This window comes from Macrotis lagotis, chromosome X (assembly GCF_037893015.1).
Source record: "Macrotis lagotis isolate mMagLag1 chromosome X, bilby.v1.9.chrom.fasta, whole genome shotgun sequence".
NCBI classification, from domain to species: Eukaryota; Metazoa; Chordata; class Mammalia; order Peramelemorphia; family Peramelidae; genus Macrotis; species Macrotis lagotis.
Window position 1 is genome coordinate 696,103,399 of NC_133666.1, and position 17,611 is coordinate 696,121,009.

The window sequence follows — 17,611 nt, forward strand, 5'->3', positions numbered from 1 at the left end:
CTGTTGCCTTAGCCTTCACTGCTCTTATTCAAGAAGTGCATATAGCACACACAGTGGATCAGATTACAAAGAATGTTCCCTAGCCTTAATGTCACAGGAAATTATTGATAGGAAGCTAGAAGCTAAGGTCAATGCTCTAGAGGAGACAGTTCTATATTTAGGGGATCAGTTAAGAGACTTGACGATTCATCAATCCACTAGGTGTCATTTTTCCCTTTTCCCTGAAATCTATCTGTATTCCCCCCCCGTGGACCGCTTCGGCTATATCCTGGGACTATGTTAAGAACCATGTCCTTGGTATCTGGAATCATTCTGATTTATCATTAGATTTATCAAAATTACATTTCCAAATATCTGCCCTGTCTTCTGCTCCATTGGTTCTTCTGACTTCCGCTGATGTGACTTCAAATGTTTTAACAAACTTTAAGTCCTTCTTTAATTCTCGTAATTTAATAATGTATATTATAGCATCTTTGGGTGTTATATTATCTCTATTAATCTTCCTTTTTTGTCTTCCAGTCTTCTTCAAGATTATAATAAGATTAATTCGAACAGCCCAAGTTGAACTTTCTGCTATCAAACTAAAAATAAAAGGGGGCAATGTTGGGAGCCGTGGTCTCTAAGCTGCTTGACATAGTTGAGGCAAGAAGACTCAAAGCGGCCACACCGCCTGATGGAACAACATTTCCTTCTTTAATATATATGGGGATTCCATGTATACCCATATTTATAGGTTTATTATTGATTACAATACTTACTCATCCTAATAGTGGAATGACTATAAAGGAAGAATTCCAGAGAAATTCCCTGAATAAAACAGATTGTAAACTCTGTCCAAATTTGACAGGACTGCCTCTCTCTGAGGCATACAAAAGGTTTCAACATTATGAAATCTCTGGAAAACCCAACACTGGGAATTCCAAGGAGAAGTCAGAATATATACAGGGAAAACAGATACAAGATAGGTCACATAGAATTCCAGGGAAATTAACAGTTTTGCCCCCCTTACCATACAAAGGAATATATGAAAAAGATGGTGAAAGAATAGTTAGTATAGGTGACCGATATGTGAACTCTAACAGTCTTACTTTATTGGGAGAGAATAAAAACGTCACAGAAACCGTGGTTTCTACCAACAAGGCCTGAAAGGAAAATTGGTTATTGTAAGAGTTAATGGATGGGTGGACAAACATAATGACCCTCACTATAGATTGTTAAGGGAGTGTATCGAAGAACACTACTTACACAGAAAATATAAAAAACTTTCCATTAAAAGAATTGCTTAAGGGGCAGCTAGGTGGCATAAGTGGATAAAGCACCGGCCCTGGAGTCAGGAGTACCTGGGTTCAAATCCGGTCTCAAACACTTAATAACTACCTAGCTGTGTGGCCTTGGGCAAGCCACTTAACCTCGTTTGCCTTGAAAAAACCTAAAAAAAAAAGAATTGCTTAATTAATAACTTTAAATGAACAATTTTACAATGCAGTAATAAACTAGGTAACAGACAGGTTGAGGTCATCATGGTCTGAGCAGGGATAAAAAAACTATGTGATTGATAATGAAACTTGTAACTACATGATTAAACTTGTAACCACATGAATTATATTATTGATAATGAAAATTGTACACTTTTGTAACCAAGGAAATGATCTTAGCTTGCTTGCTTGATGCATACATGATTCTGAGACTATAAAAATAAATCTGAGCAGCAGACAGTCAGTCAACCTGCTCCTGCCTTTAACCCCTTTGTTGACTCAACTCATTTCGCCGACTCTATTCTCTCCTGTCAGGTTCCAAGGACCCTGTGGAGGCTGGACCCTTGCACTACCCCTCCAGGTTCCTGTTTCCCCCCCCCCAGTTCTCAGACTCTGGACTTCCCAGAAACATACAAGAACTGACGAAGAGACAATGGCCCCTATCCCCCTAGCAGCCAAGACCCCCCAGGTGAGTGGGAGGATGCTCATTTCTGAAGTGCAATCTGTAGCCTACAAAATGGTGCCTCAGGGATCCCCTCATCCAAGCCCTTCATTTTCCAGAAGTGAATACAGGCTTTTAAGAGGGGAAAGCAGCCTGTGCAAGGGCACTTGGATGGGAGCCAAGCCGTTGTCTCAACCTGGGGCCTCTGAGGTTCAGTAAAGCTCTCTCTGGTGACTTTATCTTCCTAGGCAATGGAAGCTAGGTGGGTTTTTTCCCCTCATAGTAGCTTTGTCTTCATGGAACAATGTTCTTTCTGGGGTTTGCTCAGCACTAACGTCACACTCTGATGACTGCACAAAGAGTCCGATATGAATAGCCATGTTTTTATTAGACTCAAGATTTCCAGTATAAATCACAACAGTGAGTGAGTATAAGTCATTTTATGACCATTTACAGAATCAAGAACTAGGCGTCAGGAGAAAAAATGCCTTGGCCCCAGAGAGAGCGAATGTTGGAGCCAGAACAATCAACAGGTTTCTACCTTCCCTTTTCCTCCCCTGCCTCCAGTCTAAGACCAGTGGAGATATCAAATCACTGTTTCATAGTTGTGGGTTTCACCTTCATGTGTTATTTGAGGTTTTAGTTCTGAAGTCACCTGGTTGAGTGCTTGCTTTAAGCAGATTTGAATCAGACTGCAGTCATCAACAAACATGTATTAAGTGCCTACTGTGTACCAAGCACTGGGACAAAGAAAGGCAAAAACAAGATCTGCTTTTGAGAAGCTCCCAGTCTCATGGGCGTCTCCCCTTGCAAAGATATATGTATAAACGAGAGTCTGGATAAAGTAGAAGTATTCTTAGAGGGAAATCATTAGCAGGGTCAAGGAATGAAGAGACTTCTTTCAGAAAGTGACATTGTAGTTCGGACCTGAAGAAAATCAAGGAAATCAAGAGAAAGGATGTGAAGGGAGAGAATTCCAGGCATGGTGGACAGTATTGGAAGGATTTGTAATGAGGAAGAAATAGAAAATATGCAACAATATATGGATCAATTATCTGCTGTTTGTGCTAATTTTGGACTAACAGTTAACACCAAGAAAACAGAGGTACTCCATCAGCCAGCACCAGACTATCTATATGTGGAACCATTGATTACAGCAAATGGAGAAGTTTTGAGTACTGTGGACAAGTTGACTTACCTTGGCAGTGTCCTTTCCAGAGAGGTACACATTGATAAGGAAGTTGACACTCGCATTGTCAGAGCTAGGTCAGTATTTGGGAGGTTCCAAAAGAAAGTGTGGGAGAGAAGAGATATATAGCAAACTGATTACCAAACTGAAGATCTTACGGAGCTGTTTTGCTGACTTAATTATGGTATACCTGCAAAACCCAGGACAATCTACCAGCACCGTGTCAGGGAACTGAATTGCTTCCATTTAAATTGTCTTAGGAAGATTTTGAAGAACACCTGACAGGATAAGATGACCGATCCTGAGATTCTTTCTCAAGCTAAACTGCCAAGCATTCAAATGTTATTACAGAGAGTACAAGTATGATGTTTGAATTTCAGTTGTATGCTTGCCTAAAAGACTATTTTATGGAGAATTCGCCAGGGCAAGTGTTCACACGGGAGTCAGAAGAAGCAATATAAGGATACCCTAAAGGTCTTTATTAAGAACTTTGGAATTGATTGCTCAGCATGGGCGACACTGGCACAGGTCCACTCAGCATGGAGAACCCTCATCAGAGAGGGTGCTGTACTCTATGAGCAAGGCAGAATGGAAGAGCTCACAGGAAATATGAATTGTGTGTTTAAAGTAACCACCCCAGTTGTTCACATGGACTCTTTATGCCCCATCTGTGGGAGAACATTCCACGCTTGTATTGGTCTGACTGGCCACAGTCGGACACACTGTAACTCACCTCTAATATAGCTATGTCATTTTGGCCTTCTTTGATAATGAAGGACAAAAACCAAACAACCATATCCTGATGACTCCTCTTCTTATGTGAGGTCACCCTGCTTTTGGGGAACATGATCCCCCAGATAAACTCTCATGTTCCTATACCTTTCCTTACCGCTTATCCTCTCATGGGAGCTGCTTTTGCTGCTGTTGCTAATCCATTTGGTGGATTAGTCACTTCCAATTGCCTTTCTCTTTCTTTTCCTTAACTTCTGCTAAAGACAGGTCTATTTAAATTTTTTTTTGTCCTTAAATTCTTCAGTTGCTGTTAATATGAACAATGTTCTCCAGGTTCTACTTACTTCTCTCAGCATCAGTTCATGCATGTCTTTTGGGGCTTTTCTGAAATTCACCTGCTCATGATTTCTTTTCTTTTTTTTTTTTGGAGATAATTTTTTATTAACCAAAATATGAAGTTTTATATACACAAAACCCTTTTTAATTCAGTGTATGTAATCAGAACTTTTTTTTGCATTTTTTACTGTTTTCTATCTCTTATTTGTTTATAAACTCTTTCCCTCTTCATAGATCTGACAGATAAACTATTCCTTGTTCTCCTGATTGGTGTATGGGATTAGCCTTTATGTCTAAATCTTGTACCTATTTTGACTTTGTCTTGGTATGGGGTATGAGAAGTTGAACTATGCATAATTTCTGCCATAGTGGCTTATCCCCATTACATATAATTTCTTCCATACTATTCTCAGCAGTTTTTTGTCAAATAGAGAGTTCTTATCCCAGAAGCTGGATTTATCAAACAGTAGATTACTATAGTCATTTACCTGTTTCTTTTGTACCTAATCTATGCCACTGAGCCTGTACTCTGTTTCTTAGCCAGTACTAGAGAGTTTTGATGACTACCAGTTTATAATATAGTTTTAGATCTGGTACAGGTAGGTCACCTTTCTTTTCATTTTTTTCATTAATTCCCTTGAAATTCTTGATATTTTGTTCCTCCAGATGAATTTTTTCTAGCTCTATAAAATATTTTTTGGTAGACTGATGGGTATGGCACTGAAAAGTAATTTAATTTAGGTAGAATTATCATTTTTACTATATTGGCTTGGCCTTCCCCTGAGCAGTTGTCATTTTTCCAGTTGTTTAGATGTGACTTTATTTGTATGAAAAATGTAATCAGACGTTCTTCATCTTTTTTATATGTGTGTCATGGACCTCTGTGGCAGTCTGGACCCTTTCTCAGAATGATGTTTTTAATTATATAAAATAAAATATATGAGATTACCAAGAAAAAAAATGTTTTGTAATTGTGCTCATATAGTTTCTGGGTTTTTATCTTGGCAGGCAGACTCCCATATATTTTCTGTTGTCTGGTTACTTTAAATGGAATTTCTCATTGTATAACTTGTTGGACTTTATTGATACTATATAGGTATGCTGGTTTATTTTATATCATGCAACTTTACTAAAGTTGCTAATTGTTGCAAGTAGTTTGTTTTTAGTTGATTCCTTAGAATTTTCTAAATATATCATATCCTCCATATAGAGTTTTGTTTCATTAACTACTCTGATTCCCTCAATTCTTTTTTTCATGTTATTCTGAAAACTAACCTTTCTAATACAATATTGCTGGTTTCAATCCTGTTTTTATCCCTTCTAGCTTATCCCCATTACATTTAATGCTTGCTGATGGGAATTTTTACAAAAATACACCCAGGTCTTCCTGCCTCCTTCCCTTGTCTCTTTCTATATCTTTGCTTCTTTCCACCCCTCTGTCTCAGTCTTTGTTTCTCTGCCTCTGTAGCTCTTTCTGCCTCTGTCTCTTTGTATCTCTGCCTTTCTTTGTCTCTCTCTTTACTGCTTTAGTTTTGTCTCTATTGTTTTCATTCACATTTCTCAGATTAGTGGAGAATTTGAATGGTTTTTGAGTAGTTAATGGTCATCTGTGTTTCTGAGAAATAATGTGTATTTTGGCAGATACATTTTAAAAATTCTTTTTTAATTTTTTAATTTTTAGTTTTTGGAAGGAAATGGGGTTAAGTGGCTTGCCCAAGACCACACAGCTAGCTAATTATTAAGTGTCTGAGACCAGATTTGAACCCAGGTACTCCTGACTCCAGGGCCGGTGCTTTATCCACTGCACCACCTAGCACCCCTATTTAAAAAATTCTAACAAGTTTTTATGGATGTTAAATATCAGAGGTTATACAAATCAACTATTGCACAGGTTTGTCCTTGTTTTTTTCCTTTCCTTTATATTTCAATTCCTAGATTTCTTTTTGTGTAATAACCTATTAATTTATAGAACCAAATACATCTATTTTGCCTCTTTCTATTTTATTTTTAGAAATGTTTCCAATTTTCCTCCTTCACCATTGCAATGTACTTATAATTTTCCTAGTATGTGTTTTTATTTTATACATTTTGATTTTTTTATCACCTGGGAACTTTGCATATTTTATAATGTGACATCTGATGTATCTAGCTTATTCCCATACATGCTAATTTTTTTAATTAATATTATTTAAAAATTATTCCCTTCTGAGCTGAAGTTATCAAACATGATTCTATTATAAATCTTTCATTCTCATTATGAATTATCTATTCTTTTAATATATAATTTAATTTGGGTAATGTTGCCATCCTAGTTATAGGCATTAAAAAATTTGGCAAAATTTAGGCAAACTTTATGTCATTCATATGATCTACCAGACTTAGACATATTAAAAAGGAAATGAGTTTTGTCTCCATTATCTAGTTCTTGAAAATGCCAGATCAGCACTTTTTTTCTATTGTATGTTATAAAAGAATGTTATAATCGAATGACCTGCCTACTTCACAAGTTTGTCTAGGGGATCATGAGAAAGCATTTAATAAAAAGAAGTGACTATAGAAAAACAAAGTAGTATTTTTATTTGTTATATATTTTGATATTTAAAATATTTTCTTTAAAGAGCCTGCTAGAATATAGGGCCAAATATAATATAGTAAATACCAGGGAATACTTTCTTGCTGTGTTTCTTTTAGAAGGGAAAAAGAGCCCTAAAACCAAGGATTCACCTCCCAAGATGGACAGTTTTCTCGAAGAATCATCCCAAGATACAAGCAATAGAAGTGATATTCCCTTTTTCTCCAGTTTGAAATTAAGCTGGGAATCTGGGATCAACTATAAGAGGAAGCAGAACAGAGAGGAAAAATATCATATACCTAATGACTGTGGATAGACTTTCTTCCAGAATACCAGCCTTATTGGCCATCAGAGAATCGGTGCTGCGGAAAACTCTTTGTTAATGAAGGTGAGAAAGGTTTCTGTCAGAACAAACTTCTTCCTCAAAACCAGAAAAGTCTTACAGGGGAGAAATTTTATGTTTGTGATGAATATGGCCATCTTCCATCAGGAGTCAGGACTTAAAGGAATACCAGAAAATTCATAATGCAGAGAAATCTGAATGTATTAAAAGTGGAAAAGCCTTCTGTCTAAATAGTAAACTTACTCAACATCAGATGGTTTGTTCTGCTGAGAAATCTTATGAATGTAATGAATATAGAAAGTCTTTTGGGTCAAAGTCAGTGCTTGCTGAATTATCAGAAAAGTCATACTAGAGAGAAATCTTATGAATGCATTGAATGTGGGAAGGTCTACTGCAAGAGGTCAGTCCTAACTGAACATCAGAAAACTCATACTAGAAAGAAACCTTATGAATGTACCATATGTAAGAAGCCCTTCCATTCAAAGTCACATTTTACCCAACATGAGAGGGTTCATTCTAGTAAGAAACCTTATGTATGTAATGAATGTGAGAAGCTCTATCCCAAGAGGTCAGTGCTTAATGAACATCAGGGAATTCATACTGGAGAGAAACCTTATGAATGGAATAAATGTGGGAGAACTTATCAATGGAGGACACATCTTAGTCGACATCAAAGAATTCACACAGGAGAGAAACCTTATGTATGTAAGAAATGTGGAAAAGCCTTCCAACAAAAGGCAGTTCCTACTGAACATCAGAGAACTCAGTCAAGAGAGAAACCTTATTAGTGTAATGAATGTGGAAAGTTTTCGATGGAGGAATATGCTTGCTCAACATCAGAAGATCCATACTGGAGAAAACTTTATGAAAGTAATGAATGTGGGAAGTGATTCCATTGGAATACAAGCCTTACTCATCATCAAAGAATTCACAATGGAGAGAAACTTTATGATCATGGGAAGCCTTTCCAGCAGAAGTCCACACTTAATGAACATCAGAAACCTCATACAGGAGAGAAATCTTATGAATGTAAGAGTGTGGAAAGTCTTTTTGATGGAGGACACTGCTGAACATCAGAAAATGCATACTGGTGAGAAACTTCATAAGAATGAATGTGGAGAGTGCTTCCACTGGAAAACAAATCTTATTCAACATCAGAGAATTCACACTGGTAAGAAAACTTATGACTCTGGAAAGTCCTTCCACCACGAGAAAGTACTTACTGGGTATCCAAAACTACTTACTGGAGAAAAATTTTATGGATATAAGGAATGTGGAAAGACCTTTCAATGGAACACAAACCTTACTCAACATCAAAGAATTCCTACTGGACAGAAACCTTATGAATGTAATGAATGTGGAAAATCTTTTCGATGGAGAATAGTGCTTGTTGAATATCAGGGAACTCATAGGAAGTCACATCTTACTCAACATCAGGTGGTTCATTCTGTTGAGAAACCTTATGTATGTAATGAATCTGGGAAGACCTTTCACTTGGAGCACACAACTTAGTCGACAAACGAATTCACACTGGAAAGAAACCATATGTATTAAGGAATGTGGGAAAACCTTCCAACAGAAAATAACGCTTACTGAACATCAGAGAATTCATACAGGAGGGAAACCTTATGAATGCAATAATGTGGAAAGGCTTTTTAATGGAGGACAGTGCTTGCTGAACATCATAAAATCCATACTGGAGAAAAACCTTAGGAATGTAATGAATGTGGGAAGGCCTACCAAAAGAGGTAAGTGCTTATTGAACATCAGAGAACTCATATGGGAGAGAAACCTTATGAATGTACTGGATGTGGAATGACTTTTCAATGGAGTACAGTGCTCACTGAACACCAGAGAAGTCACACTGGGGAGAAACCTTATTAATGTAATGAATGTGGGAAGACCTTCCAGTGGAATACAAACCTTACTTGACATCAAAGGACTCATACTGGAGAGAAACTTTATGATTGTGGAAAGGTCTTGGACCAGAAAACCCAGCTCACTGGATATCAGAGAATATGTGGTGGATAGAAACTTTATGAATGTAATGAGTGTGGAAAGGCCTTCCATCAGAAGACAGGACTTATTCGACATCAGAGAACTCACAGTAGACAAAAACTTTAAGAACATAATGAATGTGAAAAGGCATTTCACGAGAATATAGAATTTACTTGCCGAGATAAATTTCCTGGATGTATAATGTACACGAATGTTTCTTACCAAAAGTCTGGAGTCACCATTATATAATTTATGCTGTAAAAACAACAACCCTTATGAATATAATTATTGTGGGATAGCTTTCTTCAAGAACAGTGAACTTTCTCAACTTCAGAGAATTTATATTGGAGAAAAACATGAATACTTTAAAGTATAAAGAAAATATAAATTAAAAGGATTTCAGAGTACATACTTTTCTTAACATTTTTAGTTTTTAAATTATTTTATGTCAGTCTCATATTTCTCATATTGGATAATCCAAACTTTTTCATCTTTCCCCAAATTTCTGAGTAACTCCCTTTCCCATTATTCAACTTTATAGCTGATAACTTAGACTAATCATTGAGAAGATGGTGGCAAGTCTGGCAACACTGGTTCCCTACAACTTAGCTCCTCAAATTTTTGCAAAATCATCACCCATGCTTAATTTTTTTCTTATAGTGACAGAAATATCTCTACTCATTGCTGAAGCTTAACCTCTGCCTGTGCCTTTGATCTGGAGCAGTATGACCTACCCTAGAACCCTATTCCATCATTCTCATTCATCAGAATATTTATTCTCTGATGCATTCTCATTTTATCCCTCTCCAATTACTCATCATTATATTCAAATATAGTCTTAACACCTCTACCCCAAATCTATCCCATGTTTCCTATCCTCATCCATCAAACACATCATTTTTCTTCTACCTTCATTACGCTAAACTTGCTGGGGAAATAAGTGCTTACATTCTTTTCTGGTTTCTTACCATCTGCCCCAAACCAATTGTAAGTTGGGTTTTGTCCCCACACCCACTCTTCTTGATGATCTCTTACAGTCCCTTTCAAATTCAAAATCTGTGATCCTATGAACTTCCAATGCCATAGTCTTTTCTTGCCTCATTCTTTTCCCCCCTTTCTTTGACAAAGATTTTGACCCATTTGACTCTCTTCTCCTGTACTACACCTTCCTTGGGAATTACATTTGGTACTTTTATGGTGGTTGAAAACTTGACTTCCAAGAATAATTTCAAACCAGGTGTAGGAAGATGGAGAAGACACTTGATATTTTGCATTGCAACTGGATCACCTTGATACTGTTTTTTTTTAAACTCACTTGGTTTTATTTTTAAAGATATTTAGCTTCATTTTTAAAAAAATGTTTATAAATGCATTCTGTATTTGATATACCAAAACCACTTACTAGTAACCAAATTGCCGTTATCATTTATAATGCCCTCCCTTATGACTTTATAGTTCTCCAGACCTTGGTTACTACTGTATGATCTTTCCCAACCCCAATTTCCATCCCCAGAAGAGTAACATCACCTTTGCTAGTTAATCAACTTTTCCTGTGACCATCCTTTTATCATTCTTTTCTCAAACTAAAATTTTGTCCTCAAATCACCGTTCTCATGTTTGCAACTTATGCAAATATAAACTTGAAAGCAGGGTCTCTTTTTTTTGTTCTTGTCTTCCCAGCATATACCACACTGCACTTGTCCCTGTGGATGTAAATGGCCTTGCTCCCCTTTAGGAAATATTAAGGAAGCATTTTTTTCATCTTATAAGTGAAGTTTGGGGTTTATCATTGAGAAACCTTACTCTTTCTGGAACAATACCTTTTGTTCAGCATTTTTTGGCACCTCATTCTTTGAGGTAAACTGGCTGAAGGTTCAGGGAGAATCACTGTTGTCCTGTTTATAGGGTTGAGGTGTGAAGACTTCATACCTCCATTGGAAAGCTGCATTCTATTTCTCCACATTTCCACCCATGACTTGTTCTATTTTTTGAAGCAAATTAGGAGGAGCTAATGTCTCCTGGAGGGGAGGTGACCTCAGCTATGACCCTGGCTCTCAAGGTTATGTCCAGATTCTATTCCTAATCTAGACAACTGTGAATTCCAGTTAGTTTTCAACCTTAACTGAGTGGGTTGATCTTGGTGAGGCCTGGCCTCAAATGCCCCCAATTCAAAGTTGAAGAAGCTATCTCTAGAGATAGGTCAAGAGTTTCTCAATAATGATGAGACTAACCAAAACCACAGCCAGCAAAACTAAGGGAACAGGCCTGCCTTCTGCTATGCAGGATCATAAGTGATCCTTATGTGAGCAAGTCTTCTCCTTACCTCTTTGGGTAGTGGCACTGGAAATGAGTTCTTTGTTCCACAGCCTACCTTTCCTTCCCAGTGGGACACAGCCACTTTGACCAAGGCACTCTCATGCCAGCCATGCCCCCTCTGAGAGCGGACCTTTTGATTGGATGAAACACTGATGAGTGGGAGGGAATGGCAGACTTTTGTTCCACCCAGGCACACAGACTTCCCTGACCCACCCCACAGCTCTTCTCTTCAGGGTAAGGGCAAGAGCTTTAGGATAGAAGTCTTTTGGACAAAGGTTTAAGTGATGCTCTTGCCATTTACTTTCTGGAAGTCCCTTGTCTTCTACTGGTTTCATTTTCCTCTTCAGTAAACAAGATGGGTTTGAATGCTCTCTAAGGTACCTCTCAGTTCTGAGGCAGCTGGTGATGTAGGAGACATTGCTGGGTCTGGAGTCAGGAAGACCTGAGTTCAAATCCAGTTTAAGACCTTGTTAGCTTTGTGACCTTGGGCAAGTTACTTAATCTCTGTTTGCCTCAGTTTCCTTAGCTATAAAAATGGGGATAATAGCACCTCATGTTGTGAAATCATTAAAGTCCTGCTAATCTTTTATTCTGATCTTTGTCCCTCTCTTTCCTTTCTTACCCTCAGAACAGAAACAGTATACCTCCAGGACCACTTTTTTTTTTTAATTTAATTTCTTCAGTATGCTTTGAAATCATTAAAATCCTGAAAAAGAATGGTTTCTACTCTTCCCTATTAGAGTGTCAGCATAACATCTTTGTACAACTCCTTCCAATTGCTCAAATAAATTTTTTTGAGGTTTCTCTGGACTCATCTTTGTGTTTCAAAATTTCTACTCAGCTTTGGTCTTTGCATCAGGAATGCTTGGAAGTCTTTCCATTAAAGGTCCATTTATTTTTTTTTCCCTAGAGAATTATTGCAGATTTTTTTTTTGCAAGATTTTTGTAGGATTAGGTGTTCTTGCTTGTAAAAAATCCCTTTTTTTGACATTTTTGAAATTTTATATTTCTAGATCTCTTGTAGAATTTGGCAGCTGTTTTATTAATGTGATCCTGTCTGTAATTCCGTGGCACATAAACTGTTTTCTGAGTACCTGCAGTATTGAGATGATACCTGGATTCTTTCTAACTTTACTCTTCCCTCTGGTTCTTATGCTGATCCTCACTGCCCAGGGTTAGGATTTCCTCACTCCCAGATCTTTCAGATTCAGCATGCTGTATCTCCATGAAAAAGGGTAAAAATCCCACAAACATAAAAATATTTATAGCAGCTCTTTTTGTAATAGAAAAGAATTGGAAGTTGAGGGAATGTCCATCAAAAGAGGAATGGCTGACCAAGTTGTGGTATATGTATGGGATGGAATATTCTTGTTGTATTAAGAAATTACGAGGGATGGAATTTCAGAAAAGCCTCGAAAGACTTGCATGAATTGATGCTGAGTGAGATGAGCAGAATCAGAAGAACATTATACACACTTAACAACATAGGGTCTTGATCAATCATGATGGACTTGCTCATTCCATCAGTGTGATAATCAGGGACAATCTTAGGGGATTTGGGATAGAGAATACCATCTATATCCAGAGAAGGAACTATGGAGTTTAAATTAAGACAAAAGCTTATTACCTTCAAGTTTTTTTTTTAGTTTTTTTTTTTGCAAGGCAAATGGGGTTAAGTGGCTTGCCCAAGGCCACACAGCTAGGTAATTATTAAGTGTCTGAGGCCGGATTTGAACCCAGGTACTCCTGACCGCAGGGCCGGTGCTCTATCCACTGCGCCACCTAGCTGCCCCTACCTTCAAGTTTTAAAAGTTGTTTTATGTATTATGTCATTTTGTTATCTCTTATGTTTTCTTTCTTCCTCTTGGACCTGATTTTTCTTTCACAACATGTTCAATTTTGATCTATGCTTATCATGGTTGCAAATGTAAAGCCAATATCAGATTGCCTTCTGTTGGGGGAAGGGGTGGAGGGAGAAAAATGTAAAACTCAAAACCTTGCAAAAAAAAAGAAATGACTGATAGAATGCTGTATCTCAGGGCGTCTAGGTGGCACAGTGGATAGAGCACCGGCCTTGGGGTCAGGAGTACCTGGGTTCAAATCCGGCCTCAGACACTTAATAATTACCTAGCTGTGTGGCCTTGGGCAAGTCACTTAACCCCATTGCCTTGAAAAATCTAAAAAAAAATGCCGTATCTCTAGCATGCCTAAGGAAAGATTGCTGAGAGTGTTGCAGTATGACTACTGCTGTAATCACATGGTCCACTGCAATTCCAGGAAAGCTTCAGAGGTCTTACTCTGGGTCTTTTTTTGGTCATCCCAAGTTTTTTTCAGGGGAGTCCTCTGCTCCAACTGTTCTGGACACAGAACCTCAGTCTTTGTGTGTCCCTTGCCATCTTTGCCCACTGGAAGGCACTACTATTACTGGCTTTCCTGGAAGGAGATCCTTTTCTAATGCCTGTGGGATTCTGAGTCATTTGTGCAGTTTTTGGAAGGAATCGTAGTTTCTCACTGGATATTTTGGAAAGTATTTGGTCTCATTGTAAATTCCAAGATTTTGCTGGACAAGTTGTGGAGAAGTTGGGCTGTTTCCCTTCCATTCTGACTATATTTGACAGAACTTGATGCTATTCTCTATAGCCAGCCACAGTAGACAAATAAAAGGCTAGGAATAATTATAGACCAATTTCCCTAATGAATAATAATGCCAATATGTTAAGTAAAATATTAGCAAAGAGATGAAAGCAAATTATCACCAGAATAATACATTATGACAAGGTGGGATTTATGCCAGGAATGCAGGGTTGGTTCAATAACAGGAAAAAAATCAGCATAATTGATCATCTCAGTAACAAAGCTAACAGAAATTATATGATTATCTCAATAGTTGATGGGAAGCTTTTGACAAATTCAGCACTTATTCCTATTAAAAAACACTAAAATGAGGGGACAGCTAGGTGGTGCAGTGTATAGCAGTGGTCCTGGAATTAGGAAGATCTGAATTCAAATCTGACCTGAGACCTGATACTAGCTGAATGACCTTGGGCAAGTCACTTAACCCCATTGCCTTGCCAAAAAGCAACAACACTAAAGAGCTTAGGAATAAATGGAGTTTTCTTTAAAATGACAAGCTTTATATATAATGAAGATAAATTAGAAGCATTCCTGATAAAAACAGAGTTGAAACAAGGATGCCTGTTATCACTACTACTCAATAACTGTACTAGAAATGTTAGCTTTAGCAATAAGAGAAGAAAAAGAAATTAAAGGAATTAGAATAGGTAATGAGCAAACAAAACTCATTCTTTTAGATGATATGATGGTACACTTGGAGAATCAGCTAAAAAAACTTCTTGAAACAATTAACAACTGTAGCAAAGTTGTAAGATCTAAAATAAACCTACATAAACCATCAGCATTTCTATATATTACTAACAAAGCTCAGCATGCTGTAAGAGGTAGAAAGAGAAATTCCATTCAAAATACCTGTAGGCAATATAAAATATTTGGAAGTCTCCCTGCCAAGACAAACCATAAAACCATATGAATATAATTACATAACACTTTTTTTTAGTTTTTGGTTTTTTAGGTTTTTGCAAGGCAATGGGGTTAAGTGGCTTGCCCAAGGCCACACAGCTAGGTCATTATTAAGTGTCTGAGACCGGATTTGAACCCAGGTACTCCTGACTCCAGGGCCGGTGCTTTATCCCCTGTGCCACCTAGCCGCCCCTAGTCTATGCCTTCTTTCTTCCATATTATTTTCCAGTTTTCCCAGCAATTTTTTTCAATTAGTGAGTTCTTATCCCAGAAGCCAGAGTCTTTGGGTTTATCAAACAGTAGATTAGTAGTCATTTGTCTTGCGAACCTAACCTATCCCACTCACCCACTCTGTGTCTTAGCACCAAATGGATTTGATGACTGCTGCTTTATAGTATGCTCTTAGATCTAGTATGGCTAGGTCACCTTCCTCTGCATTTTCTCATTAATTCCATGGATATTCTTGATCTTTTGTTCTTCCAGATTAATTTTCTTTTTTTTTCTAGTTATAGAAAATAAGTTTTGGTGGTTTGATTGGTATGGCACTGAATAAATTAATGTAGAATTATCATTTTTATTATATTAGTTTGACTTATCCATGAGCAGTTGATATTTTTCCAGTTGTTTAGATGTGACTATTTGTGTGAAAAGTGTTATGTAGGGGCAGCTAGGTGGCACAGTGGATAAAGCACCGGCCCTGGAGTCAGGAGTACCTGGGTTCAAATCCGCTCTCAGACACTTAATAATGACCTAGCTGTGTGGCCTTGGGCAAGCCACTTAACCCCATTTGCCTGGAAAAAACTAAAAAAAAAAGGCATAGACCAACCTAAGTGCAGGATAAACACAAAAGAGTGAAATAAGCCATTTGGGTGAGCAAGGAATTGTTCGCTCATCAGATCTATGGAGAGAAGAATTTATGACCAAATGAAATGGAGAGCATTAAGAAAGACAGCATGGATAATTTAGATTACCTTAAATTGAAAAGCTTTTGCACAAACAAAACCAATTCAACCAAGATTAGAAGGAATACAGAACAATTTTCACAGCTAGGGTTTCTGATAAGGGCCTCATGTCTACAATGTATAGCCAACAGAATCAAATTTATAAGAATACAAGTCATTCCCCACTGATTTAGTGGTCAAAGCATATATACAGGTGGTTTTCAGATGAAGAAATTAAAGATGAAAAAAATGCTCTACATCACTATTAATCTAAGAAATGCAAATTAAAATAATTTAGATATAACTTCACACCTGTTTGACTAATATGCCAGAAAAGGAAAATGATAAATGTTGGAGAGGATGTGGGGAAAATGGAACATTAATGTATTTGTTGGTGGAGTTGTGAACTGGTCCAACCATTCTGGAGAACAATTTGGAAATATGTTCAAAGGGCTACACTTTGATCTAGTAATTCTTCATTACTAGGTCTGTATCCCAAAGAGATCATAAAAGAAGGGAAAACATACATGCATAAAATTTACATGTACAAAAATATGCAGCTTTTTCTGGTGGCAAAAAAATGGAAATTGAGGAGATGCCCATCAATTGGGGTATAGCTGAACAAGCTATGTTATATGAATGTAATAGAATATTATTGTTCTATAAGAAATTATGAACAGATATCAGAAAAACCTCAACAGACATGACTTGATGCTGAATAAAGAGAGCAGAACCAAAAGTAACATAGTAACTACAACATTGTGTGATGATAAATTATGATGGACTTTGCTGTTCTCAGCAAAACAATGATCAAACACATATCTAGAGAAAGAACTATGGAATCTGAATGCAAATCAAAGCAAACTATTTTTTTTAGTTTTTTTTGTTGTTGTTTTTTGTTTTGTTTTGTTTTTTTGCAAGGCAAATGGGGTTAAGTGGCTTGCCCAAGGCCACACACCTAGGTAATTATTAAGTGTCTGAGACCGGATTTGAACCCAGGTACTCCTGACTCCAGGGCTAGTGCTTTATCCATTGTGCCACCTAGCCGCCCCCCAAACTATTTTTTTCTTTGGTTTTTCTTTCTCATGATTTTTCCCTTTTGTTCTGATTCTTCTTTCACAGCATGATTAATATGTTAATATATCCATGATGATTGTGCATGTATATCATCTGTATCTTAGGGAGGGGGGAGGGAATAGTGGGAGGGAGAAAATTTTAAAAAAATGGTTGAATCAGGGACAATTTTGGGCAATCTGCAATGGAGAATACCATCTGTTTCCAGAAGAAAGAATTATGGATTTTGAACAAAGACCAAAGACTATTACCATCAAATTAGGAAAAAAAACCCAATAGCCTTAAATGAATAAAATATTTTTAGGTGTTTTTTTTTGTTTTGTTTTGCAAGGCAATGGGGTTAAGTGGCTTGCCCAAGGCCACACAGCTAAGTAATTATTAAGTGTCTGAGACCGGATTTGAACCCAGGTACTCCTGACTCCAGGGCTAGTGCTTTATCCACTGTGCCACCTAGCCACCCCAATAAATAAAATTTTTAAAAAAATGAATGTTGACAATTATTTTTACATTTAATTGGGAAAATAAATATATAAATGGGGAAAATGTAATTATACTCTATTATTTTCTATACTTAAAAATGTTTCACCTTGGGGTGGTTAGGTGGCACAGTGGATAAAGCACTAGCCCTGGAGTCAGGAGTACCTGGGTTCAAATCC

General features: G+C 37.3%; 1 protein-coding gene across 5 annotated transcripts in view; it reads left to right on the forward strand.

Annotated features, from left to right (window-relative positions):
* The window catches only part of LOC141502021 (uncharacterized), a 43,522-nt gene that overhangs the window by 12,685 nt on the left and 13,226 nt on the right, over positions 1 to 17,611 (forward strand). For 2 of the 5 annotated variants that reach the window (XM_074206553.1, XM_074206554.1), the window contains 2 exons: positions 520 to 1,944; positions 6,866 to 13,101. In XM_074206553.1, the coding sequence (XP_074062654.1) occupies positions 7,537 to 8,601 (1,065 nt within the window). In that variant the 5' untranslated portion in view covers positions 520 to 1,944; positions 6,866 to 7,536 and the 3' untranslated portion in view covers positions 8,602 to 13,101. Of the gene's footprint in view, positions 1 to 519; positions 1,945 to 2,373; positions 6,171 to 6,865; positions 13,102 to 17,611 lie in introns of those variants that run through there. The other 3 variants (XR_012472366.1, XR_012472367.1, XR_012472368.1) reach the window with 2 other exon arrangements.